General features: G+C 47.6%; 2 protein-coding genes across 5 annotated transcripts in view; one reads left to right on the top strand and one right to left on the bottom strand.

The window, feature by feature from the left end:
* Positions 1-17,229, top strand: part of hdac6 (histone deacetylase 6) — a 48,651-nt gene extending 31,422 nt beyond the window's left edge. For 2 of the 4 annotated variants that reach the window (XM_065020981.1, XM_065020980.1), the window contains exons 21-27: positions 1,057-1,206; positions 7,179-7,353; positions 8,793-9,382; positions 12,543-12,677; positions 12,931-13,077; positions 14,134-14,262; positions 16,923-17,229. In XM_065020981.1, the coding sequence (XP_064877053.1) occupies positions 1,057-1,206; positions 7,179-7,353; positions 8,793-9,382; positions 12,543-12,677; positions 12,931-13,077; positions 14,134-14,262; positions 16,923-16,991 (1,395 nt within the window). In that variant the 3' untranslated portion in view covers positions 16,992-17,229. The remainder of the gene's footprint in view (positions 1-1,056; positions 1,207-7,178; positions 7,354-8,792; positions 9,383-12,542; positions 12,678-12,930; positions 13,078-14,133; positions 14,263-16,922) is intronic. The other 2 variants (XM_065020982.1, XM_065020983.1) reach the window with 2 other exon arrangements.
* Positions 17,230-20,613: 3,384 nt separating this feature from the next.
* Positions 20,614-25,019, bottom strand: LOC135572668 (uncharacterized). The gene is made up of 3 exons (XM_065021109.1): positions 24,855-25,019; positions 21,705-22,271; positions 20,614-21,651 (listed from the first exon to the last, which is right to left on the bottom strand). Exons 1-3 carry the CDS (start codon positions 25,017-25,019, stop codon positions 20,614-20,616), a joined length of 1,770 nt encoding a protein of 589 aa, XP_064877181.1.
* Positions 25,020-25,283: the final 264 nt, after the last annotated feature.

Genomic DNA, 25,283 nt, shown 5'->3' with positions numbered 1-25,283 from the left:
TGTACTCTCTGTTTAGGGTCAGTCACAGTGGTCAGGTATTCTGCTACTGTGTACTCTCTGTTTAGGGTCAGTCACAGTGGTCAGGTATTCTGCCACGGTGTCCTCTCTGTTTAGGGTCAGTCACAGTGGTCAGGTATTCTGCCACGGTGTCCTCTCTGTTTAGGGTCAGTCACAGTGGTCAGGTATTCTGCCACGGTCTACTCTCTGTTTAGGGTCAGTCACAGTGGTCAGGTATTCTGCCACGGTGTCCTCTCTGTTTAGGGTCAGTCACAGTGGTCAGGTATTCTGCTACTGTGTCCTCTCTGTTTAGGGTCAGTCACAGTGGTCAGGTATTCTGCTACTGTGTCCTCTCTGTTTAGGGTCAGTCACAGTGGTCAGGTATTCTGCTACTGTGTCCTCTCTGTTTAGGGTCAGTCACAGTGGTCAGGTATTCTGCTACTGTGTCCTCTCTGTTTAGGGTCAGTCACAGTGGTCAGGTATTCTGCCACTATGTACTCTCTGTTTAGGGTCAGTCACAGTGGTCAGGTATTCTGCCACGGTGTCCTCTCTGTTTAGGGTCAGTCACAGTGGTCAGGTATTCTGCCACGGTGTCCTCTCTGTTTAGGGTCAGTCACAGTGGTCAGGTATTCTGCCACGGTGTCCTCTCTGTTTAGGGCCGGAGGATATTTTTGCAGAATTCTGCATGCGGAGTGTCAATTTTGGGTTTGTCCCATTTTGTGAAGTCTTGGTTGGTGAGCAGACCCCAGACCTCACAACCATAAAGGGCAGTGGGCTCTATGACTGATTCAAGTATTTTTAGCCTTAAACAGTTGGTTTCTCCCACTGTAGTTTGACCCGGGCCTTAACCAGTTGGTTTGACCCGGGCCTTAAACAGTTGGTTTCTCCCACTGTAGTTTGACCCCGGGCCTTAAACAGTTGGTTTCTCCCACTGTAGTTTGACCCGGGCCTTAAACAGTTGGTTTCTCCCACTGCAGTTTGACCCGGGCCTTAAACAGTTGGTTTCTCCCACTCTGTAGTTTGACCCAGGCCTTAAACAGTTGGTTTCTCCCACTGTAGTTTGACCCGGGCCTGGTTCTGGTATCGGCAGGGTTTGATGCAGCCAGAGGCGACCCTCTAGGAGGGTACCAAGTGACCCCCCCGGGCTATGCCCACCTCACCCACCTCCTGATGGGCCTGGCAGGCGGCAGAGTATTGGTCATCCTGGAGGTTAGTGGTCTGCATTAACACACACACACAGGCACACACACACACACACACAGGCATACACACACACACACACACACACACACACACACACAGGCATACACACACACACGCAGGCATACACACACACACACAGGCACAGGCACACGCAGGCATACACACACACATGCACACGCAGGCATACACACACACACACACATACACACACACACACACACACACACACACACAACTTTGATGATACAGTCGTAGCAATACATGGTTATAACATCTACAGAAAAGACAGAAATGCCAAAGGTGGAGGTGCTGCTGTTTATATTCAGAACCACATTCCTGTAAAGATTAGAGAGGATCTCATGTTAAATACTGTTGAAGTAATATGACTACAGGTTCATCTGCCTCCCCTAAAGCCCATTCTGGTGGAAGCTGCTATAGACCAGTCAGTATCTGGATAATGTTAAATACTGTTGTAGTAATATGGCTACAGGTTCATCTGCCTCCCCTAAAGCCCCATTCTGGTGGGAAGCTGCTATAGACAGTCAGTATCTGGATAATGTTAAATACTGTTGTAGTAATATGGCTACAGGTTCATCTGCCTCACCTAAAGCCCCATTCTGGTGGGAAGCTGCTATAGACCAGTCAGTATCTGGATAATGTTAAATACTGTTGTAGTAATATGGCTACAGGTTCACCTGCCTCACCTAAAGCCCATTCTGGTGGGAAGCTGCTATAGACCAGTCAGTATCTGGATAATGTTAAATACTGTTGTAGTAATATGGCTACAGGTTCATCTGCCTCACCTAAAGCCCATTCTGGTGGGAAGCTGCTATAGACAGTCAGTATCTGGATAATGTTAAATACTGTTGTAGTAATATGGCTACAGGTTCATCTGCCTCACCTAAAGCCCATTCTGGAGGGAAGCTGCTATAGACAGTCAGTATCTGGATAATGTTAAATACTGTTGTAGTAACATGACTACAGGTTCATCTGCCTCACCTAAAAGACCATTCTGGTGGGAAGCTGCTATAGACCAGTCAGTATCTGGATAATGTTAAATACTGTTGTAGTAATATGGCTACAGGTTCATCTGCCTCACCTAAAGCCCATTCTGGTGGGAAGCTGCTATAGACAGTCAGTATCTGGATAATGTTAAATACTGTTGTAGTAATATGGCTACAGGTTCATCTGCCTCACCTAAAGCCCATTCTGGAGGGAAGCTGCTATAGACAGTCAGTATCTGAATAATGTTAAATACTGTTGAAGTCATATGGCTACAGGTTCATCTGCCTCACCTAAAGCCCATTCTGGTGGGAAGCTGCTATAGACAGTCAGTATCTGGATAATGTTAAATACTGTTGTAGTAATATGGCTACAGGTTCATCTGCCTCACCTAAAGCCCATTCTGGAGGGAAGCTGCTATAGACAGTCAGTATCTGAATAATGTTAAATACTGTTGAAGTCATATGGCTACAGGTTCATCTGCTTCACCTAAAGCCCATTCTGGAGGGAAGCTGCTATAGACAGTCAGTATCTGAATAATGTTAAATACTGTTGTAGTAATATGGCTACAGGTTCATCTGCCTCACCTAAAGCCCATTCTGGAGGGAAGCTGCTATAGACAGTCAGTATCTGGGTAATGTTAAATACTGTTGAAGTCATATGGCTACAGGTTCATCTGCCTCACCTAAAGCCCATTCTGGAGGGAAGCTGCTATAGACAGTCAGTATCTGGATAATGTTAAATACTGGTGAAGTAATATGGCTACAGGTTCATCTGCCTCACCTAAAGCCCATTCTGGTGGGAAGCTGCTATAGACCAGTCAGTATCTGGATAATGTTAAATACTGTTGTAGTAATATGGCTACAGGTTCATCTGCCTCACCTAAAGCCCATTCTGGTGGGAAGCTGCTATAGACCACCGAGTGCTAACAGTCAGTATCTGGGTAATGTTAAATACTGTTGAAGTCATATGGCTACAGGTTCATCTGCCTCACCTAAAGCCCATTCTGGAGGGAAGCTGCTATAGACAGTCAGTATCTGGGTAATGTTAAATACTGTTGAAGTCATATGGCTACAGGTTCATCTGCCTCACCTAAAGCCCATTCTGGAGGGAAGCTGCTATAGACAGTCAGTATCTGGATAATGTTAAATACTGTTGTAGTAATATGGCTACAGGTTCATCTGTCTCACCTAAAGCCCATTCTGGAGGGAAGCTGCTATAGACAGTCAGTATCTGGATAATGTTAAATACTGTTGTAGTAATAATGGCTACAGGTTCATCTGCCTCACCTAAAGCCCATTCTGGTGGGAAGCTGCTATAGACCAGTCAGTATCTGGATAATGTTAAATACTGTTGTAGTAATATGGCTACAGGTTCATCTGCCTCACCTAAAGCCCATTCTGGAGGGAAGCTGCTATAGACCACCAAGTGCTAACAGTCAGTATCTGAATAATGTTAAATACTGTTGTAGTAATAATGGCTACAGGTTCATCTGCCTCACCTAAAGCCCATTATGGAGGGAAGCTGCTATAGACAGTCAGTATCTGGATAATGTTAAATACTGGTGAAGTAATATGGCTACAGGTTCATCTGCCTCACCTAAAGCCCATTCTGGTGGGAAGCTGCTATAGACCAGTCAGTATCTGGATAATGTTAAATACTGTTGTAGTAATAATGGCTACAGGTTCATCTGCCTCACCTAAAGCCCATTCTGGAGGGAAGCTGCTATAGACAGTCAGTATCTGGATAATGTTAAATACTGGTGAAGTAACATGGCTACAGGTTCATCTGCCTCACCTAAAGCCCATTCTGGTGGGAAGCTGCTATAGACCAGTCAGTATCTGGATAATGTTAAATACTGTTGTAGTAATATGGCTACAGGTTCATCTGCCTCACCTGAAGCCCAATTCTGGTGGAAAGCTGCTATAGACCAGTCAGTATCTGGATAATGTTAAATACTGGTGAAGTAATATGGCTACAGGTTCATCTGCCTCACCTAAAGCCCATTCTGGAGGGAAGCTGCTATAGACAGTCAGTATCTGGATAATGTTAAATACTGGTGAAGTAATATGGCTACAGGTTCATCTGCCTCACCTAAAGCCCATTCTGGAGGGAAGCTGCTATAGACAGTCAGTATCTGGATAATGTTAAATACTGGTGAAGTAATATGGCTACAGGTTCATCTGCCTCACCTGAAGCCCATTCTGGTGGAAAGGCACAGACCTGTCTATATAAGGTCCCACAGTTGACAGTGAATGTCAGAGAAAAAAAACAATCCATGAGGTCGAATGAATTGTCCGTAGAACTCAGAGACAGGATTGTGTCGAGGTACAGATCTGGGGAAGGATACCAAAACATTTCTGCAACATTAAAGGTCCCCAAGAACTCAGTGGCCTCCATCATTCTGAAATGGGAGAAGTTTGGAACCACCAAGACTCTTCCTGGAGCTGTCCACCCGGACAAACTGAGCAATCAGGGGAGAAGGGCCTTGGTTAGGGAGGTGACCAAGAACCCAATGGTCACTCTGACAGAGCTCCAGAGTTCCTCTGTGAAGATGGGAGCGCCTTCCAGGGAGACAACCATCTCTGCAGCACTACACCAAACAGGCCTTCAAATCAAATCAAACTTTTTTTGTCACATGCACCGAATACAACAAGTGTAGACTTTACTGTGAACTTTCAAGCCCTTAACCAACAATGCAGTTCAAGAAGAGTTAAGAGTTAAGAAAATATTTACCAAATAAACTAAAGTAAAAAATTATAGAAAGTAACCCGTTTCATATAAGGGGTACCGGTACCGAGTTCATGTGCAGGTTAGGTGTGGTAATATGTACATGTAGGTGGGGGTGAAGTGACTGCATAGATAATAAATAGTGAGTATCAGCAGTGTACAAAACAAATGGGGGGTCAATTTAAATAGTCTGGTGGCCATTTGATTAATTGTTCAGCTTGTGGCTTGGGGGTAGAAGCTGTTAAGGAGCATTTTGGTCCTAGACTTGGCAGTCTGTGACTTGGAGAAAACAGTCTATGACTTGGGTGACTGGAGTCTCTGACAATTTTTGGGAGGCTTTCCTCTGACACCACCTATTGTATAGAGGTCCTGGATGGAAGGAAGCTTGGCCCCAGTGATGTACTGGGCCGTTCGCACTACCCTCTGTAGTGCCTTGTGGTCGGATGCCGAGCAGTTGCCGTACCAGGCGGTGATGCAACCAATCAGGATGCTCTCGATGGTGCAGCTGTAGAACTTCTTGAGGATCTGAGGACCCATGCCAAATCTTTTCAGTCTCTTGAGGGAGATTAGGTTTTGTTGCGCCCTCTTCACGACTGTCTTGGTGTGTTTGGCCTTTATGGTAGAGTGGCCAGACGGAAGCCATTCCTCAGTAAAAAGCACATGACAGCCCGTTTGGAGTTTGCCAAAAGGCACCTAAAGGACTCTCACACCATGAGAAACAAGATTCTCTGGTCTGACAATACCAAGATGGAACTTTTTGACCTGAATCCCTAATAAACCCCAGGAAGAGCTGCTGCCTTGGCAGGAACTAATGGGGGATCCATAATAAACCCCAGGAAGAGCTGCTGCCTTGGCAGGAACTAATGGGGATCCATAATAAACCCCAGGAAGAGTAGCTGCTGCCTTGGCAGCAACCAATGGGGATCCATAATAAACCCCAGGAAGAGTAGAAGCAACCAATGGGGATCCATAATAAACCCCAGGAAGAGTAGCAGCAACCAATGGGAATCCATAATAAACCCCAGGAAGAGTAGCAGCAACCAATGGGGATCCATAATAAACCCCAGGAAGAGTAGAAGCAACCAATGGGGATCCATAATAAACCCCAGGAAGAGTAGCAGCAACCAATGGGAATCCATAATAAACCCCAGGAAGAGTAGCAGCAACCAATGGGGATCCATAATAAACCCCAGGAAGAGTAGCAGCAACCAATGGGAATCCATAATAAACCCCAGGAAGAGTAGCAGCAACCAATGGGAATCTATAATAAACCCCAGGAAGAGTAGCAGCAACCAATGGGGATCCATAATAAACCCCAGGAAGAGTAGAAGCAACCAATGGGGATCCATAATAAACCCCAGGAAGAGTAGCAGCAACCAATGGGAATCCATAATAAACCCCAGGAAGAGTAGCAGCAACCAATGGGGATCCATAATAAACCCCAGGAAGAGTAGCAGCAACCAATGGGAATCCATAATAAACCCCAGGAAGAGTAGCAGCAACCAATGGGAATCTATAATAAACCCCAGGAAGAGTAGCAGCAACCAATGGGGATCCATAATAAACCCCAGGAAGAGTAGAAGCAACCAATGGGGATCTTTGTTAAATACAAAATACACAGACACCTTCTTGACACCATCTGGTGCTGACCTGTTGCCCTTGACAACCACTGTGATTATTATTATTTGACCCTGCTGGTCATCTATGAACATTTGAACATCTTGGCCGTGTTCTATTAAATCTCCACCCGCACAACCAGAAGAGGACTGGCCACCCCACATAGCCTGGTTCCTCTCCACCCGGCACAGCCAGAAGAGGACTGGCCACCCCACATAGCCTGGTTCCTCTCCACCCGGCACAGCCAGAAGAGGACTGGCCACCCCACATAGCCTGGTTCCTCTCTAGGTTTCTTCCTAGGTTTTGTCCTTTCCAGGGAGTTTTTCCTAGCCACCGTGCTTCTACACCTGCATTGCTTGCTGTTTGGGGTTTTAGGCTGGGTTTCTGCGCAGCACTTTGAGATATCAGCTGATGTAAGAAGGGCTTTATAAATACATTTGATTTGATTTGATCTGCTTAAGCCATAAGTACATTTACCTTTGTCATGTATTAGTGACTTATTTAGTACATTCATCAGAAGATCGCTAGATGACACAGCTACATATCACAGTAAGTACATATCTCCCCAATGTAGCTGTCAGCGATGTCAGAGCAGGAAGTGTGAAACATTCTCTCCCGCACCTCTACAGGGTGGTTATAACCTGACTGCCATTTCGGAGTCTATGTCTGCCTGCACCAGCATTCTCCTGGGAGACCCCGCTCTGCCCCTGCCTCCCTTGCCCCCACCTCACCCCAACGCAGCAGTCAGCATCAACAAGGTCATACGCACCCACTCCGTCTATTGGCTGTCCCTCAGGATACAACGTGAGTCCTGTTTTCTCTGTCTGGAACTCTCAGGAATCAGAATTTTAGCAAAAGATTTTAGTTTTATCATCTGTTTAAAACGACAGGATGTGTATACCAGGGGGAGCCGTATACCAGGGGGAGCCGTATACCAGGGGGAGCCGTATACCAGGGGGAGCCGTATACCAGGGGGAGCCGTATACCAGGGGGAGCCGTATACCAGGGGAGCCGTATACCAGGGGGAGCCGTATACCAGGGGAGCCGTATACCAGGGGGAGCCGTATACCGGGGGACTCGTATACCGGGGAGCCGTATACCGGGGGAGTATACCGGGGAGCCGTATACCAGGGGGAGCCGTATACCAGGGGGAGCCGTATACCAGGGGGAGCCGTATACCAGGGGGAGCCGTATACCAGGGGGAGCCGTATACCAGGGGGAGCCGTATACCAGGGGGAGCCGTATACCAGGGGGAGCCGTATACCAGGGGGAGCCGTATACCAGGGGGAGCCGTATACCAGGGGGAGCCGTATACCAGGGGGAGCCGTATACCAGGGGGAGCCGTATACCAGGGGGAGCCGTATACCAGGGGGAGCCGTATACCAGGGGGAGCCGTATACCAGGGGGAGCCGTATACCAGGGGGAGCCGTATACCAGGGGGGAGCCGTATACCAGGGGAGCCGTATACCAGGGGGAGCCGTATACCAGGGGGAGCCGTATACCAGGGGGAGCCGTATACCAGGGGGAGCCGTATACCAGGGGGAGCCGTATACCAGGGGGAGCCGTATACCAGGGGGGAGCCGTATACCAGGGGGAGCCGTATACCAGGGGGAGCCGTATACCAGGGGGAGCCGTATACCAGGGGGAGCCGTATACCAGGGGGAGCCGTATACCAGGGGGAGCCGTATACCAGGGGGAGCCGTATACCAGGGGGAGCCGTATACCAGGGGGAGCCGTATACCAGGGGGGCCGTATACCAGGGGAGCCGTATACCGGGGACCGTATACCGGGGACCGTATACCGGGGACTCGTATACCGGGGGAGCCGTATACCGGGGACTCGTATACCGGGAGCCGTATACCGGGGGAGTATACCGGGGGAGCCGTATACCGGGGAGCCGTATACCGGGGGGCGTATACGGGGGGAGCCGGGGGAGCCGTATACCGGGGGAGCCGTATACCAGGGGGAGCCGTATACCAGGGGGAGCCGTATACCAGGGGGAGCCGTATACCAGGGTGGAGCCGTATACCAGGGTGAGCCGTATACCAGGGGGACTGTATACCAGGGGGAGCCGTATACCAGGGGGAGCCGTATACCAGGGGGGCCGTATACCAGGGGGAGCCGTATACCAGGGGGAGCCGTATACCAGGGGGAGCCGTATACCAGGGGGAGCCGTATACCAGGGGGGGACTGTATACCAGGGGGGTGTAATGTTTTCCCTGTATTGTTTTCTCTCTAATCAGTTCCAGAGTCTCTCCGTCTGTCTCTGCCAAACCCCAAACCCCGAGGGAAGAGGACTTCTAAGGGCAAGAAGTCTCCCAGACAGGGTAACCAGGGCGGAGCCAGCCCTGGTCAGGGGTCACCTCAGACCACACCTCAGACCACATCTCAGACCACACCTCTGACCACACCTCAGACCACACCTCTGACCACACCTCTGACCACACCTCTGACCACACCTCTGACCACACCTCAGACCACACCTCAGACCACACCTCAGACCACACCTCAGACCACACCTCAGACCACACCTCTGACCACACCTCTGACCACACCTCAGACCACACCTCAGACCACACCTCTGACCACACCTCTGCCCTCTGGCGATCGGGGCGACCTTGACTTAGATGACCTCACAAAGGGACTGGTGTCACTCGACCTAAACCAAAGTACCTCAGCCAATCCCAGCCCAGCGTCTGTCCCTGTGGGTGGAGCCAGGTCGAAGGTGAGGCTCAGTCCTATGAAGAGCCCAGTTGTTAAAGAGGTTAAGACGGAAGCTGTTCCAAATACGCCCGAGATTCTCCAACCAACGCCTGACGAGACAGAGACGCCGGTAAGGAACCGTGTGAAGTCACGGTCACATACCAAACGGCACCCTATTCCCTAGTGCGCTACTCTTGACCAGAGCCCTATCCAAAGTAGTGCACTATGTAGGGAATAGGGTGCCACTTTGGATGTAAGCTTTTGGCCGAGATCCCTGCTCTCTGTTTTTAGATCATTTGTGTGTGAACTCATGGGGATTGGATCAACTAAACTTTTGGGGTGGGAGGGTAGCCTCGTGGTTAGAGCGTTGGACTAGTTAACCGAATGGTTACTGACTAGCTAGCTGGCTATAACATTAACTGCATGCTACTGACTAGCTAGCTGGTTACACTGTTATTGCGGCAGGGTAGCCTCGTGGTTAGAGCGTTGGACTAGTTAACCGAATGGTTACTGACTAGCTAGCTGGCTATAACATTAACTGCATGCTACTGACTAGCTAGCTGGTTACACTGTTATTGCGGCAGGGTAGCCTCGTGGTTAGAGCGTTGGACTAGTTAACCGAATGGTTACTGACTAGCTAGCTGGCTATAACATTAACTGCATGCTACTGACTAGCTAGCTGGTTACACTGTTATTGCGGCAGGGTAGCCTCGTGGTTAGAGCGTTGGACTAGTTAACCGAATGGTTACTGACTAGCTAGCTGGCTATAACATTAACTGCATGCTACTGACTAGCTAGCTGGTTACACTGTTATTGCGGCAGGGTAGCCTCGTGGTTAGAGCGTTGGACTAGTTAACCGAATGGTTACTGACTAGCTAGCTGGCTATAACATTAACTGCATGCTACTGACTAGCTAGCTGGTTACACTGTTATTGCGGGAGGGTAGCCTCGTGGTTAGAGCGTTGGACTAGTTAACCGAATGGTTACTGACTAGCTAGCTGGCTATAACATTAACTGCATGCTACTGACTAGCTAGCTGGTTACACTGTTATTGCGGGAGGGTAGCCTCGTGGTTAGAGCGTTGGACTAGTTAACCGAATGGTTACTGACTAGCTAGCTGGCTATAACATTAACCGAATGGTTACTGACTAGCTAGCTGGCTATAACATTAACTGCATGCTACTGACTAGCTAGCTGGCTATAACATTAACTGCATGCTACTGACTAGCTAGCTGGCTATAACATTAACTGCATGCTACTGACTAGCTAGCTGGCTATAACATTAACTGCGTGCTACTGACTAGCTAGCTGGCTATAACATTAACTGCATGCTACTGACTAGCTAGCTGGCTATAACATTAACTGCATGCTACTGACTAGCTAGCTGGCTATAACATTAACTGCGTGCTACTGACTGACTAGCTAGCTGGCTATAACATTAACTGCATGCTACTGACTAGCTAGCTGGTTACACTGTTATTGCGGCAGGGTAGCCTAGTGGTTAGAGCGTTGGACTAGTTAACCGAATGGTTACTGACTAGCTAGCTGGCTATAACATTAACTGCATGCTACTGACTAGCTAGCTGGCTATAACATTAACTGCATGCTACTGACTAGCTAGCTGGCTATAACATTAACCGAATGGTTACTGACTAGCTAGCTGGCTATAACATTAACTGCATGCTACTGACTAGCTAGCTGGCTATAACATTAACTGCGTGCTACTGACTAGCTAGCTGGCTATAACATTAACTGCATGCTACTGACTAGCTAGCTGGCTATAACATTAACTGCATGCTACTGACTAGCTAGCTGGCTATAACATTAACTGCGTGCTACTGACTAGCTAGCTGGCTATAACATTAACTGCATGCTACTGACTAGCTAGCTGGCTATAACATTAACTGCGTGCTACTGACTAGCTAGCTGGCTATAACATTAACTGCGTGCTACTGACTAGCTAGCTGGCTATAACATTAACTGCATGCTACTGACTAGCTAGCTGGCTATAACATTAACTGCGTGCTACTGACTAGCTAGCTGGCTATAACATTAACTGCATGCTACTGACTAGCTAGCTGGCTATAACATTAACTGCATGCTACTGACTAGCTAGCTGGCTATAACATTAACTGCGTGCTACTGACTAGCTAGCTGGCTATAACATTAACTGCATGCTACTGACTAGCTAGCTGGCTATAACATTAACTGCATGCTACTGACTAGCTAGCTGGCTATAACATTAACTGCGTGCTACTGACTGACTAGCTAGCTGGCTATAACATTAACTGCATGCTACTGACTAGCTAGCTGGTTACACTGTTATTGCGGCAGGGTAGCCTAGTGGTTAGAGCGTTGGACTAGTTAACCGAATGGTTACTGACTAGCTAGCTGGCTATAACATTAACTGCATGCTACTGACTAGCTAGCTGGCTATAACATTAACTGCGTGCTACTGACTAGCTAGCTGGCTATAACATTAACTGCATGCTACTGACTAGCTAGCTGGCTATAACATTAACTGCATGCTACTGACTAGCTAGCTGGCTATAACATTAACTGCATGCTACTGACTAGCTAGCTGGCTATAACATTAACTGCGTGCTACTGACTAGCTAGCTGGCTATAACATTAACTGCATGCTACTGACTAGCTAGCTGGTTACACTGTTATTGCGGCAGGGTAGCCTAGTGGTTAGAGCGTTGGACTAGTAACCAGCAGGTAGCCTAGTGGTTAGAGCGTTGGACTAGTAACCAGCAGGTAGCCTAGTGGTTAGAGTGTTGGACAAATTAACCGAAAGGTTGCTAGATTGAATCCCCCGAGGCTGACAAGGGAACAAGGCACTTAACCCACTGTTCCTAGGCCGTCATTGTAAATAAGAAATTGTTCTTAACTGACTTGCCTAGTTAAATTAAGGTTAAATAACATTTTTTTAAATGCAGGCCTTCGACTCTGACCTCCATCAGAAACAGACAGGGTTTATTTTCACCAAGGTTTTTTAAATTTGATTTTACCTTTATTTAACTAGGCAAGTCAGGCAAGTCAGTTAAGAACAAATTCTTATTTTACAATGACGGCCTAGGAACAGTGGGTTAACTGCCTGTTCAGGGGCAGAACGACAGATTTGTACCTTGTCAGCTCGGGGATTTGAACTTGCAACCTTCCGGTTACTAGTCCAACGCTCTAACCACTAGGCTACGCTGCCGTTATCAATGATTGAAAATGTGAACCTTTTCTCCTATTGACTGGCTCGACTGGCTAGATACATTGTTACTGAATTACCATCCTAGGCGGTCGCCATGGCTGCCTCAGACCCAGTTACCAAGGGAGACCAGGAGAGCGGTGCGGTGGAGGTGGAAGGGGCGTCTGGTTACTCCAAGGAGCCGGTGTTTGAGCTGTTCTGTGGAAACCAGGATGTTGACGGGGTACAGATGAAATTCTGTTTTAAAAAATATATATATATTTTCTCCTTTCATATTAAGTTATGATTTGTTGAGGTGTTATCGGTAGAACTGTGGATCCAACCCCTCCAGGTCTAAAATACAAAGTAAAAGAAAAATTGTCTAAAATCTCAGTACGCCGAAGATAACAATTTGCGATTGAGGCAGAAATCTCATGTAACTTTTCAGTATTTTCAAGAGAGCAATTTTCGCCTTTTTTTTCTTCCAACCCCCCCAGAGCACCATGTACGTGGTGGATCCCCTGTCCTGGTGCCCCCACCTAGACTCAGTGAGGCCTGTTCCTGTTGGAGGTATAGATGTGTTTCGGCCCTGTGAGGACTGTGGAACTGACACTGAGAACTGGATCTGTCTCTGCTGCTACAAGGTACTGGAAACAAAGGACACTTCCTGTCCTCTTAACCTCACATCATCTCCAGTACCCGCGTCTAGAGGTCAGACCTCTACCCGCGTCTAGAGGTCGGACCTCTACCCGCGTCTAGAGGTCGGACCTCTACCCGCGTCTAGAGGTCAGACCTCTACCCGCGTCTAGAGGTCGGACCTCTACCCGCGTCTAGAGGTCGGACCTCTACCCGCGTCTAGAGGTCGGACCTCTACCCGCGTCTAGAGGTCGGACCTCTACCCGCGTCTAGAGGTCGGACCTCTACCCGCGTCTAGAGGTCGGACCTCTACCCGCGTCTAGAGGTCGGACCTCTACCCGCGTCTAGAGGTCGACCCGCGTCTAGAGGTCGACCCGCGTCTAGAGGTCGACCCGCGTCTAGAGGTCGACCCGCGTCTAGAGGTCGACCCTCGTCTAGAGGTCGGGCCTCTACCCGCGTCTAGAGGTCGGGCCTCTACCCGCGTCTAGAGGTCGGGCCTCTACCCGCGTCTAGAGGTCGGGCCTCTACCCGCGTCTAGAGGTCGGGCCTCTACCCGCGTCTAGAGGTCGGGCCTCTACCCGCGTCTAGAGGTCGGGCCTCTACCCGCGTCTAGAGGTCGGGCCTCTACCCGCGTCTAGAGGTCGGGCCTCTACCCGCGTCTAGAGGTCGACCTCTACCCACGTCTAGAGGTCGACCAGCGTCTAGAGGTCGACCAGCGTCTAGAGGTCGACCTCTACCCACGTCTAGAGGTCGACCAGCGTCTAGAGGTCGACCAGCGTCTAGAGGTCGACCAGCGTCTAGAGGTCGACCTCTACCCACGTCTAGAGGTCGACCAGCGTCTACATCTTAACAGAATCACTTCTATTCATGTACATTTCATTTAAACAACTTTAGAAATTCTTTATCAACCACAAAGCAACGCTCTTCTTAGTATGAAGAAAAATATATTGTCGGCAATAAGATATACAATTAACTTTGTTGTCCTCGATTTAGTGTTTGGACATCATAGCGAGATGTAACATGCCATTCTCTTGACTAGTGTTTTTACTCTTCGCTATGTCAAGGTGTACTGTGGTCGCTATGTCAACCAGCACATGTTAACCCACGGCGTGGCGTCAGAACACCGGCTGGTGCTGAGCTTCGCTGACCTGTCGGTGTGGTGTTACTCCTGTCAGGCCTACGTCCACAACCAGGTGAGAGGTCAAATCGGAAAAGTTTGCAACACAACTTTGTTCATTTTCACATTTTCACTAGTTCACTTTTCGCTTGTAAATGTCCACAATTTCGCTACAAGTTTTTGCTAATTTTGTTAGCATTCTGGTAATAGATGGACAATGTGTTTTTTTTTGCGCCCCCTTGTGTGCTATGCTAGTAATACCATAAATCCCGGGATGAGAGAAGGACGCTACATTAATAGACAAGCGCAGAACTACATTTAAAACAAGAACAATATAATTAAAAGGTTGTGTACCGACTCAATTTTGAGACAACAACAGAGATCTACTATTCTAGGGCTATGTTTATCATTTACCTTTTTAATATATAACATTTACATTCAGTACGTACACACAGCTACACAGCTACAGAGGCTACACAGCTACAGAGGCTACACAGCTACAGAGGCTACACAGCTACAGGGGCTTCACAGCTACAGGGGCTTCACAGCTACAGGGGCTTCACAGCTACAGAGGCTACACAGCTACAGAGGCTACACAGCTACAGGGGCTTCACAGCTACAGGGGCTACACAGCTACAGGGGCTTCACAGCTACAGGGGCTTCACAGCTACAGAGGCTACACAGCTACAGAGGCTACACAGCTACAGAGGCTACACAGCTACAGAGGCTACACAGCTACAGAGGCTAAGCTGTATCGGAGTCAGACACTTTCTAAGGGTGGTTTTAACCCGGGGATAAGAGTGTTCATACTTGTACATTTCTAAAGTGGGTTAGCACCAACCTTAGCCCAGGGCTAGCTGACTGCTCTAGAGCAGGGTTAGCACCAACCTTAGCCCAGGGCTAGCTGACTGCTCTAGAGCAGGGTTAGCACCAACCTTAGCCCAGGGCTAGCTGGCTGTGCTCTAGAGCAGGGTTAGCACCAACCTTAGCCCAGGGCTAGCTGACTGCTCTAGAGCAGGGTTAGCACCAACCTTAGCCCAGGGCTAGCTGGCTGTGCTCTGGTGCAGGGTTAGCACCAACCTTAGCCCAGGGCTAGCTGACTGCTCTAGAGCAGGGTTAGCACCAACCTTAGCCCAGGGCTAGCTGGCTGTGCTCTGGTGCAGGGTTAGCACCAACCTTAGCCTAGGGCTAGCTGACTGTGCTCTAGAGCAGGGTTAGCACCATCCTTAGCCCAGAGCTAGCTGGCTGTGCTCTGGAGCAGGGTTAGCACCAACCTTAGCCCAGGGCTAGCTGGCTGTGCTCTAGAGCAGGGTTAGCACCAACCTTAGCCCAGGGCTAGCTGGCTGTGCTCTAGAGCAGGGTTAGCACCAACCTTAGCCCAGGGCTAGCTGGCTGTGCTCTAGAGCAGGGTTAGCACCAACCTTAGCCCAGGTCTAGCTGGCTGTCCTCTAGAGCAGGGTTAGCACCAACCTTAGCCCAGGGCTAGCTGACCATTTAAAAAAAAAAAGAAGAAAAACAAGCACACATACAACTTTAAAGTCATACATACACATGAATAAAATCATAGAGGATAACACACAATAAAGTCTGGGACTTATTTCCATTGTGATCCTCTAGCTTGCTCTGGAGCGAGGCTTAGCACCGACTTTTCGGGGCTAACCAATCAGTTACTTTGTTACCTAATTAGAATTTTCCCATAAAAGTTGACCGTTTTGGTTTCAGATAACTCTGATTGTGTTGAAGACCGTACTCTGCTTGTGTTGAAGACCGTACTCTGCTTGTGTTGAAGACCGTACTCTGCTTGTGTTGAAGACCGTACTCTGCTTGTGTTGAAGACCGTACTCTGCTTGTGTTGAAGACCGTACTCTGCTTGTGTTGAAGACCATACTCTGCTTGTGTTGAAGACCGTACTCTGCTTGTGTTGAAGACTGTTGGTTTCAGATAACTCTGCTTGTGTTGAAGACTGTTGGTTTCAGATAACTCTGTGAAGACTGTTGGTTTCAGATAACTCTGCTTGTGTGAAGACTGTTGGTTTCAGATAACTCTGCTTGTGTTGAAGACTGTTGGTTTCAGATAACTCTGCTTGTGTTGAAGACTGTTGGTTTCAGATAACTCTGTGAAGACTGTTGGTTTCAGATAACTCTGTGAAGACTGTTGGTTTCAGATAACTCTGCTTGTGTTGAAGACTGTTGGTTTCAGATAACTCTGCTTGTGTGAAGACTGTTGGTTTCAGATAACTCTGTGAAGACTGTTGGTTTCAGATAACTCTGCTTGTGTTGAAGACTGTTGGTTTCAGATAACTCTGCTTGTGTGAAGACTGTTGGTTTCAGATAACTCTGTGAAGACTGTTGGTTTCAGATAACTCTGCTTGTGTTGAAGACTGTTGGTTTCAGATAACTCTGCTTGTGTGAAGACCGTACTCTGCTTGTGTGAAGACTGTTGGTTTCAGATAACTCTGCTTGTGTTGAAGACTGTTGGTTTCAGATAACTCTGCTTGTGTGAAGACCGTACTCTGCTTGTGTGAAGACTGTTGGTTTCAGATAACTCTGCTTGTGTTGAAGACTGTTGGTTTCAGATAACTCTGCTTGTGTGAAGATAGCACAGGGCCAGTAGTAGTCTGAGGCTAGGAATAATGCAGTGTGAAAAGGTATTTTTTTTAATGATGTTCCCTAATGTGCTTAAATCTCTTCTTTCTCTCCTTTTATTTTCTCTCCTGCCCTTCTACCTGTTGTCCAGATGGTGTTTGAAGCCAAGAACGCTGCCCACTGTATGAAGTTTGGAGAGGACATGCCCCTCTCTAACTGAAGCCATACATGGATGAGAGAGAGAGAGAGAGAGAGAGAGAGAGAGAGAGGACATGCCCCTCTCTAACTGAAGCCATACATGGATGAGAGAGAGAGAGAGAGAGAGAGAGGACACGGAACATATGTTGTTGTGAAAGCAAAATATAAAAGACTACTGTTCTGGTCTCGGTGCTAATTGTTAGTGCCTCTGCTTGCTTGGCAGACGTGACTGTGCCTTTAAATCTCTCTTTATATTCTCACTTACTTGTCTGTCTGTCTTTGTCACGCTCGCTCTCTCCCTCTCTTTCTCACCCTGTGTGTCTCTCTCTGCCTTTCTCTCTCATTTTTCTCTCTCCTTTCTCTCTCTCTTTCTGTCTCGCTCTCCTTTCTCTCTTTGTCTCTCTCTCCTTTCTCTCTTTGTCTCTCTCTCCTTTCTCTCTTTTTCTCTCTCTCTTTCTTTCTCTCTCCTTTCTCTCTCTCTTTCTCTCTGTCTCTCTCTCCTTTCTCTCTGTCTCTCTCTCCTTTCTCTCTGTCTCTCTCTCCTTTCTCTCTGTCTCTCTCTCCTTTCTCTCTCTCTCTCTCTGTCTCTCTCTCCTTTCTCTCTCTCTCTCCTTTCTCTCTGTCTCTCTCTCTCCTTTCTCTCTGTCTCTCTCTCTCCTTTCTCTCTGTCTGTCTCTCTCCTTTCTCTCTGTCTGTCTCTCTCCTTTCTCTCTGTCTGTCTCTCTCCTTTCTCTCTGTCTGTCTCTCTGCCTTTCCGTCTCCTTTCCCTCCCTCCCTCCCTCCCTCCCTCCCTCCCTCCCTCCCTCCCTCCCTCCCTCCCTCCCTCCCTCCCTCCCTCTTTCCCTCCCTCCCTCCCTCTTTCCCTCTTTCCCTCCCTCCCTCCCCCCTCTTTCCCTCCCTCCCTCCCTCTTTCCCTCCCTCCTTCCCTCTTTCCTCCCTCCTTCCCTCCCTCCCTCCTCCCTCTTTTCCCTCCCTCCCTCCCTCCCTCCCTCCCTCTTTCCCTCCCTCCCTCCCTCCCTCCCTCCCTCTTTCCCTCCCTCCCTCCCTCCCTCCCTCCCTCTTTCCCTCCCTCCCTCTTTCCCTCCCTCCCTCCCCAGCCTAATGTCAATGAGTACAGTACCATCAAGCACAACATGCATCAGACCAGTGATGATGTTGGCTTTAATATTAGTGCTAACATCAGTCATACGTTATTGTAAATATCATCTTTGTTTTAAATACATTGGACTCATTGACTGTTCTCAGTTCATTGTATTTGCCAAAATATATGTCTATGAAACTACTCTGTCCTCACTGTGGTTCATTTAACTGTCCTCACTGTGGTTCATTTAACTGTCCTCACTGTGGTTCATTTAACTGTCCTCACTGTGGTTCATTTAACTGTCCTCACCGTGGTTCATTTAACTGTCCTCACCGTGGTTCATTTAACTGTCCTCACCGTGGTTCATTTAACTGTCCTCACCGTGGTTCATTTAACTGTCCTCACCGTGGTTCATTTAACTGTCCTCACCGTGGTTCATTTAACTGTCCTCACCGTGGTTCATTTAACTGTCCTCACCGTGGTTCATTTAACTGTCCTCACCGTGGTTCATTTAACTGTCCTCACTGTGGTTCATTTAACTGTCCTCACTGTGGTTCATTTAACTGTCCTCACCGTGGTTCATTCAGCTGTCCTCACTGTGGTTCATTTAACTGTCCTCACCGTGGTTCATTCAGCTGTCCTCACTGTGGTTCATTCAGCTGTCCTCACCGTGGTTCATTTAACTGTCCTCACTGTGGTTCATTTAACTGTCCTCACCGTGGTTCATTTAACTGTCCTCACCGTGGTTCATTTAACTGTCCTCACCGTGGTTCATTTAACTGTCCTCACCGTGGTTCATTTAACTGTCCTCTGTTGCCGTGGTTCATTTAACTGTCCTCTGTTGCCGTGGATCTTATTTTCATCTTTTGACATTCATAAATAATTCAGAATCCAACCTTTTTTAAAATATTGATTCTTACAAAACCTCTCAGCTGTTTGATTTAACAACGGGTCACTACACTTGGTGTAGTAGGCTAATTAAAGGGTGCGTCCCAAGTGGCACCCTATTCCTATATAGTGCCCAGGCTCTGGTCTAAAGTAGTGCACTATATAGGGTGCCATAGGGCTCTGGTCTAAAGTAGTGCACTACATAGGGTGCCATAGGGCTCTGGTCTAAAGTAGTGCACTATATAAGGTGCCATAGGGCTCTGGTCTAAAGTAGTGCACTACATAGGGTGCCATAGGGCTCTGGTCTAAAGTAGTGCACTATATAAGGTGCCATAGGGCTCTGGTCTAAAGCAGTGCACTATATAAGGTGCCATAGGGCTCTGGTCTAAAGTAGTGCACTATATAGGGTGCCATAGGGCTCTGGTCTAAAGTAGTGCACTATATAGGGTGCCATAGGGCTCTGGTCTAAAGTAGTGCTCTATATAGGGTGCCATAGGGCTCTGGTCTAAAGTAGTGCACTATATAGGGTGCCATAGGGCTCTGGTCTAAAGTAGTGCACTATATAGGGTGCCATAGGGCTCTGGTCAAAAGCAGTGCACTATATAAGGTGTATGGTCCCATTTTGGGATGCACCGTTCAGTTAGGTTTTCTGCGAAGACTTTTCATCAGCAGCAGGACAAAGCTAGCTTACTTTAACCTCATCGTTGTTTCCTGTATGTTGTAATGCCAATGGTTAATTCACCACACAGTTGGCCAGCCAAGTTAAGTACTATTGTCGCACTGTGGATCTGTCTCCGTCTGTACGTTCCTACTTTAGTCACACGCGATATCTCACACAGCGCTGCCACGATTTTGATGAAAATTCAGGTGAATGATGCATCTTGCCATAGAGATCCGGCATATAAAAATGAACACTGATTGGCCAGATGGTGGCGCTATAACATCGAATGTAAATGAAAACTTTGAAAGGTCACGCCCCTCACCCTGTTTGACCTAAAGTCATGGGATTTGGTATATAGGTCCCTCTCCTCACAAGAAACACATTTGCCTCAGGTACCCATAAGGTCTGCCATAAAGAATTGTCTGCCATTTTGAATTTTATGAAGCACACGTAAAACGACATCGCTTCTGGCACCGAATGACCGATCTGCACGAAACTTGGTATGTAGCATCTATGGACAAAAGTCTCTTAACACAGTATTTTCCAGACTAGTACCGAAAACAACATGGACGCTATTGGCCAATAAACAAATGTGGGTGTGGTCTGGCACATAAATGCATGTCAATCAGTCAAGGATATTCGTATTGAAAATCAATTTGTTCCACATGTTGCAAACACTGTCGAGACTAAACATATGCAAGAACATTCAGTATCGACCACACGGTGGCGCTATAACAGGCACATGTTTATATCTCTTGATCTGTTTCACTCAAGAGTGCAGAAATTTGGCACACGTACTAAGGGAAATGAGTCTGTCTAACCCACGCTATATCTCAGACACCACTGTCCCCGATTTTGACAAAACTTGGGGGAATGACGCGTCTTGCCATAGAGATCCGGCATTTATAAAAATAAAAAAAAACGATTGGCCCAAGGTGGGGCCCTGCATCGTTCGTAGGGGACTACATGTTTTCTGTTGCCTTTTTTGATCGTGGTTAGTAATACACCCAACAGTCATACGAGACAGAACCTACTCATCAAGCTGTCTTTCTCGCAAGACTGATCGGAGAGGTTGTGTGGAGGGCTCTGATTGGACAGGTTGTGTGGAGGGCTCTGATTGGACAGGTTGTGTGGAGGGCTCTGATTGGACAGGTTGTGTGGAGGGCTCTGATTGGACAGGTTGTGTGGAGGGCCTCTTTGGACAGGTTGTGGAGGGCTCTGATTGGACAGGTTGTGTGGGGCTCTGATTGGAGAGGTTGTGTGGAGGGCTCTGATTGGACAGGTTGTGTGGAGGGCTCTGACTGGAGAGGTTGTGGGAGGGCTCTGATTGGAGAGGTTGTGTGGAGGGCTCTGATTGGAGAGGTTGTGTGGAGGGCTCTGATTGGAGAGGTTGTGTGGAGGGCTCTGATTGGAGAGGTTGTGTGGAGGGCTCTGATTGGAGAGGTTGTGTGGAGGGCTCTGATTGGAGAGGTTGTGTGGAGGGCTCTGATTGGAGAGGATGTGTGGAGGGCTCTGATTGGACAGGTTGTGTGGAGGGCTCTGATCGGAGAGGTTGTGTGGAGGGCTCTGATTGGACAGGTTGTGTGGAGGGCTCTGATTGGACAGGTTGTGTGGAGGGCTCTGATTGGACAGGTTGTGTGGAGGGCTCTGATCGGAGAGGTTGTGTGGAGGGCTCTGATCGGAGAGGTTGTGTGGAGGGCTCTGATTGGACAGGTTGTGTGGAGAGCTCTGACTGGAGAGGTTGTGTGGAGGGCTCTGATTGGAGAGGTTGTGTGGAGGGCTCTGATTGGAGAGGTTGTGTGGAGGGCTCTGATTGGAGAGGTTGTGTGGAGGGCTCTGATTGGACAGGTTGTGTGGAGGGCTCTGATTGGACAGGTTGTGTGGAGGGCTCTGATTGGACAGGTTGTGTGGAGGGCTCTGATTGGACAGGTTGTGTGGAGGGCTCTGATTGGAGAGGTTGTGTGGAGGGCTCTGATTGGACAGGTTGTGTGGAGGGCTCTGATTGGAGAGGTTGTGTGGAGGGCTCTGATTGGACAGGTTGTGTGGAGGGCTCTGATTGGAGAGGTTGTGTGGAGGGCTCTGATTGGACAGGTTGTGTGGAGGGCTCTGATTGACAGGTTGTGTGGAGGGCTCTGATTGGACAGGTTGTGTGGAGGGCTCTGATCGGAGAGGTTGTGTGGAGGGCTCTGATCGGACAGGTTGTGTGGAGGGCTCTGATTGGACAGGTTGTGTGGAGGGCTCTGATTGGACAGGTTGTGTGGAGGGCTCTGATCGGAGAGGTTGTGTGGAGGGCTCTGATTGGACAGGTTGTGTGGAGGGCTCTGATTGGACAGGTTGTGTGGAGGGCTCTGATTGGACAGGTTGTGTGGAGGGCTCTGATTGGACAGGTTGTGTGGAGGGCTCTGATTGGACAGGTTGTGTGGAGGGCTCTGATCGGAGAGGTTGTGTGGAGGGCTCTGATCGGAGAGGTTGTGTGGAGGGCTCTGATCGGAGAGGTTGTGTGGAGGGCTCTGATCGGAGAGGTTGTGTGGAGGGCTCTGATTGGACAGGTTGTGTGGAGGGCTCTGATTGGACAGGTTGTGTGGAGGGCTCTGATTGGACAGGTTGTGTGGAGGGCTCTGATTGGACAGGTTGTGTGGAGGGCTCTGATTGGACAGGTTGTGTGGAGGGCTCTGATTGGACAGGTTGTGTGGAGGGCTCTGTCCTTTTTATTTAGCTTATTATTGTCCCCCACGATGAAATCAGAGGGGGGCTGGATCTGTCTCTGTCCGTTCGTACATTAGTCACGCGTAATATCACGCGCCACCTCTCGCCCCAATTTGATGAAACTTGATTGATGCGTCTTGCCATAGAGATCCGGCATTTAAAAAACGACACTGATAGGCACCAAAATCTACACTGATAGGCCCCAAAATCTACATTGATAGGCCCCAAAATCTACACTGATAGGCCCCAAAATCTACACTGATAGGCCCCAAAACCTACACTGATAGGCCCCAAAACTACACTGATAGGCCCCAAGAAACTACACTGATAGGCCCCAAAATCTACACTGATAGGCCCCAAAACTACACGGATAGGCCCAAAAAACTACACTGATAGGCCCCAAAAACTACATTGATAGGCCCAAAAAACTACACTGATAGGCGCTATAGTAATCAACTGAAATTCCAAACTTTGAACAAGCGGGTGTCCTGCGCTGCATCATTTGTGGGGGACAACATGTTTACGGTTGCCTTGTTATATTTATTGGTTGTATGTATCACCCTCAAACCTCTCTCATTTAAAGCAATATTACGTTTCTGAGCATTGATATCTTACGACTGTTCAATTGTATAATTATAGTCATGTTCTTTACTTTCTCTATCTAAAGCACATACATCTAATGCCAATACCATTTTATACTGTAATACTTTGCTCTTATTATGGAAACGGAATCATTGTAACTCTTATAATAAAATATTTTTTGTTCACCTTTTGTAAAATGTTTTTTTATTTTATGTGCCGTTATGGTTTGAAATTGTAATAATTTTTAGGATCAACTTTTCCCCCGAGTGGTTCTTGTGCTGGAGTTTCTGTTAGAGATGTGATGATCCATAATGACCGCGTTGCACCTGTGCTTAGTGACCCTGTCAGTGGCCATTGCATTCAATTAATATATCTATTTATACAGGATAATAGATTCAGAACAATGAATGACACAAGGTTTAAGCTTTTTATTTTTTTTAAACACACAAGAAGAAAATGTAATTGTCTACTCTAAAATGGAGATGGTCTCAATGGTGCTGCCCATGCTACCATAAGGACACAGCTAGTATCTCATCTTCCTACCATAAGGACACAGCTAGTATCTCATCTTTCTACCATAAGGACACAGCTAGTATCTCATCTTTCTACCATAAGGACACAGCTAGTATCTCATCTTCCTACCATAAGGACACAGCTAGTATCTCATCTTTCTACCATAAGGACACAGCTAGTATCTCATCTTTCTACCATAAGGACACAGCTAGTATCTCATCTTTCTACCATAAGGACACAGCTAGTATCTCATCTTTCTACCATAAGGACACAGCTAGTATCTCATCTTTCTACCATAAGGACACAGCTAGTATCTCATCTTTCTACCATAAGGACACAGCTAGTATCTCATCTTTCTACCATAAGGACACAGCTAGTATCTCATCTTTCTATCTAATTCCATGGGGAGAAGTTAAGGAAAGGAAAACAAGAACAGGAGACGGAGAGCATTATTAGAGGAGACAGGGAGCATTATTAGAGGAGACGGAGAGCATTATTAGAGGAGATGGAGAGCATTATTAGAGGAGAAGGAGAGCATTATTAGAGGAGATGGAGAGCATTATTAGAGGAGATGGAGAGCATTATTAGAGGAGATGGAGAGCATTATTAGAGGAGATGGAGAGCATTATTAGAGGAGAAGGAGAGCATTATTAGAGGAGACGGGGAGCATTATTAGGATATATTATTATTAGAGGAGACAGAGCATTATCAGGATATATTATTATTAGAGGAGACAGAGCATTATCAGGATATATTATTATTAGAGGAGACGGAGAGCATTATCAGGATATATTATTATTAGAGGAGATGGAGAGCATTATTAGGATATATTATTATTAGAGGAGACAGAGCATTATCAGGATATATTATTATTAGAGGAGACGGAGAGCATTATCAGGATATATTATTATTAGAGGAGACGGAGAGCATTATCAGGATATATTATTATTAGAGGAGACGGGGAGCATTATCAGGATATATTATTATTAGAGGAGACGGGGAGCATTATTAGTAGGATATATTATTATTAGAGGAGACGGGGAGCATTATTAGTAGGATATATTATTATTAGAGGAGACGGGGAGCATTATTAGGATATATTATTATTAGAGGAGACGGGGAGCATTATTAGTAGGATATATTATTATTAGAGGAGACGGGGAGCATTATTAGAGGAGATGGAGAGCATTATTAGAGGAGATGGGGAAAACTTAGGACACTAAAGAGGCCTTTCTACTGAATGAAAAACTCCAAAAGAACGATGCCCAGGGTCCCTGCTCATCTGCGTGAACGTGCTGCAAGGAGGCATGAGGACTGCAATAAATTGCAATGTTCGTACTGTGAGACGCCTAAGACAGCGCTACAGGGAGACAGGACGGACAGCTGATCATCCTCACAGTGGCAGGCCACGTGTAACAACACCTGCACAGGATCGGTACATCCAAACGTCACACCTGCGGGATAGCTACAGGACGGCAACAACAACTGCCCGAGTTACACCAGGAACGCACAATCCCTCCATCAGTGCTCAGACTGTCTGCAATAGGCTGAGAGAGGCTGGACTGAGGGCTTGTAGGCCTCTTGCAAGGCAGGTCCTCACCAGACATCACCGGCAACATCGTCGCCTATGGGGAGGAGATGTGAAGTATTGTTAGAGGAGATATAGTACTATTAGAGGAGATGGGGTAGTATTGTTAGAGGGGGTTGGGGAGTATTGTTAGAGGAGATATAGTACTATTAGAGGAGATGGGGTAGTATTGTTAGATGAGATATAGTACTATTAGAGGAGATGGGGTAGTATTGTTAGAGGGGGTGGGGGAGTATTGTTAGAGGAGATATATTACTATTAGAGGAGATGGGGAGTATTGTTAGAGGGGGGTGGG

This window comes from Oncorhynchus nerka, linkage group LG7, assembly GCF_034236695.1.
Source record: "Oncorhynchus nerka isolate Pitt River linkage group LG7, Oner_Uvic_2.0, whole genome shotgun sequence".
Taxonomy (NCBI): Eukaryota; Metazoa; Chordata; class Actinopteri; order Salmoniformes; family Salmonidae; genus Oncorhynchus; species Oncorhynchus nerka.
This window is presented reverse-complemented; position numbering and strand designations above follow the sequence as displayed.

Excerpts from the sequence above, each read along its gene's own strand:
- LOC135572668 (XM_065021109.1), bottom strand. The coding sequence starts at position 25,019 with ATGTTGCCGGTGATGTCTGGTGAGGACCTGCCTTGCAAGAGGCCTACA. Across the intron at positions 22,272-24,854 it reads GTCCTGTAGCTATCCCGCAG|AGCCCTCCACACAACCTGTC; the intron begins GTGTGACGTTTG and ends CTGTCCAATCAG. Across the intron at positions 21,652-21,704 it reads CACACAACCTGTCAATCAGA|AGCCCTCCACACAACCTGTC; the intron begins GCCCTCCACACA and ends CTCTCCAATCAG.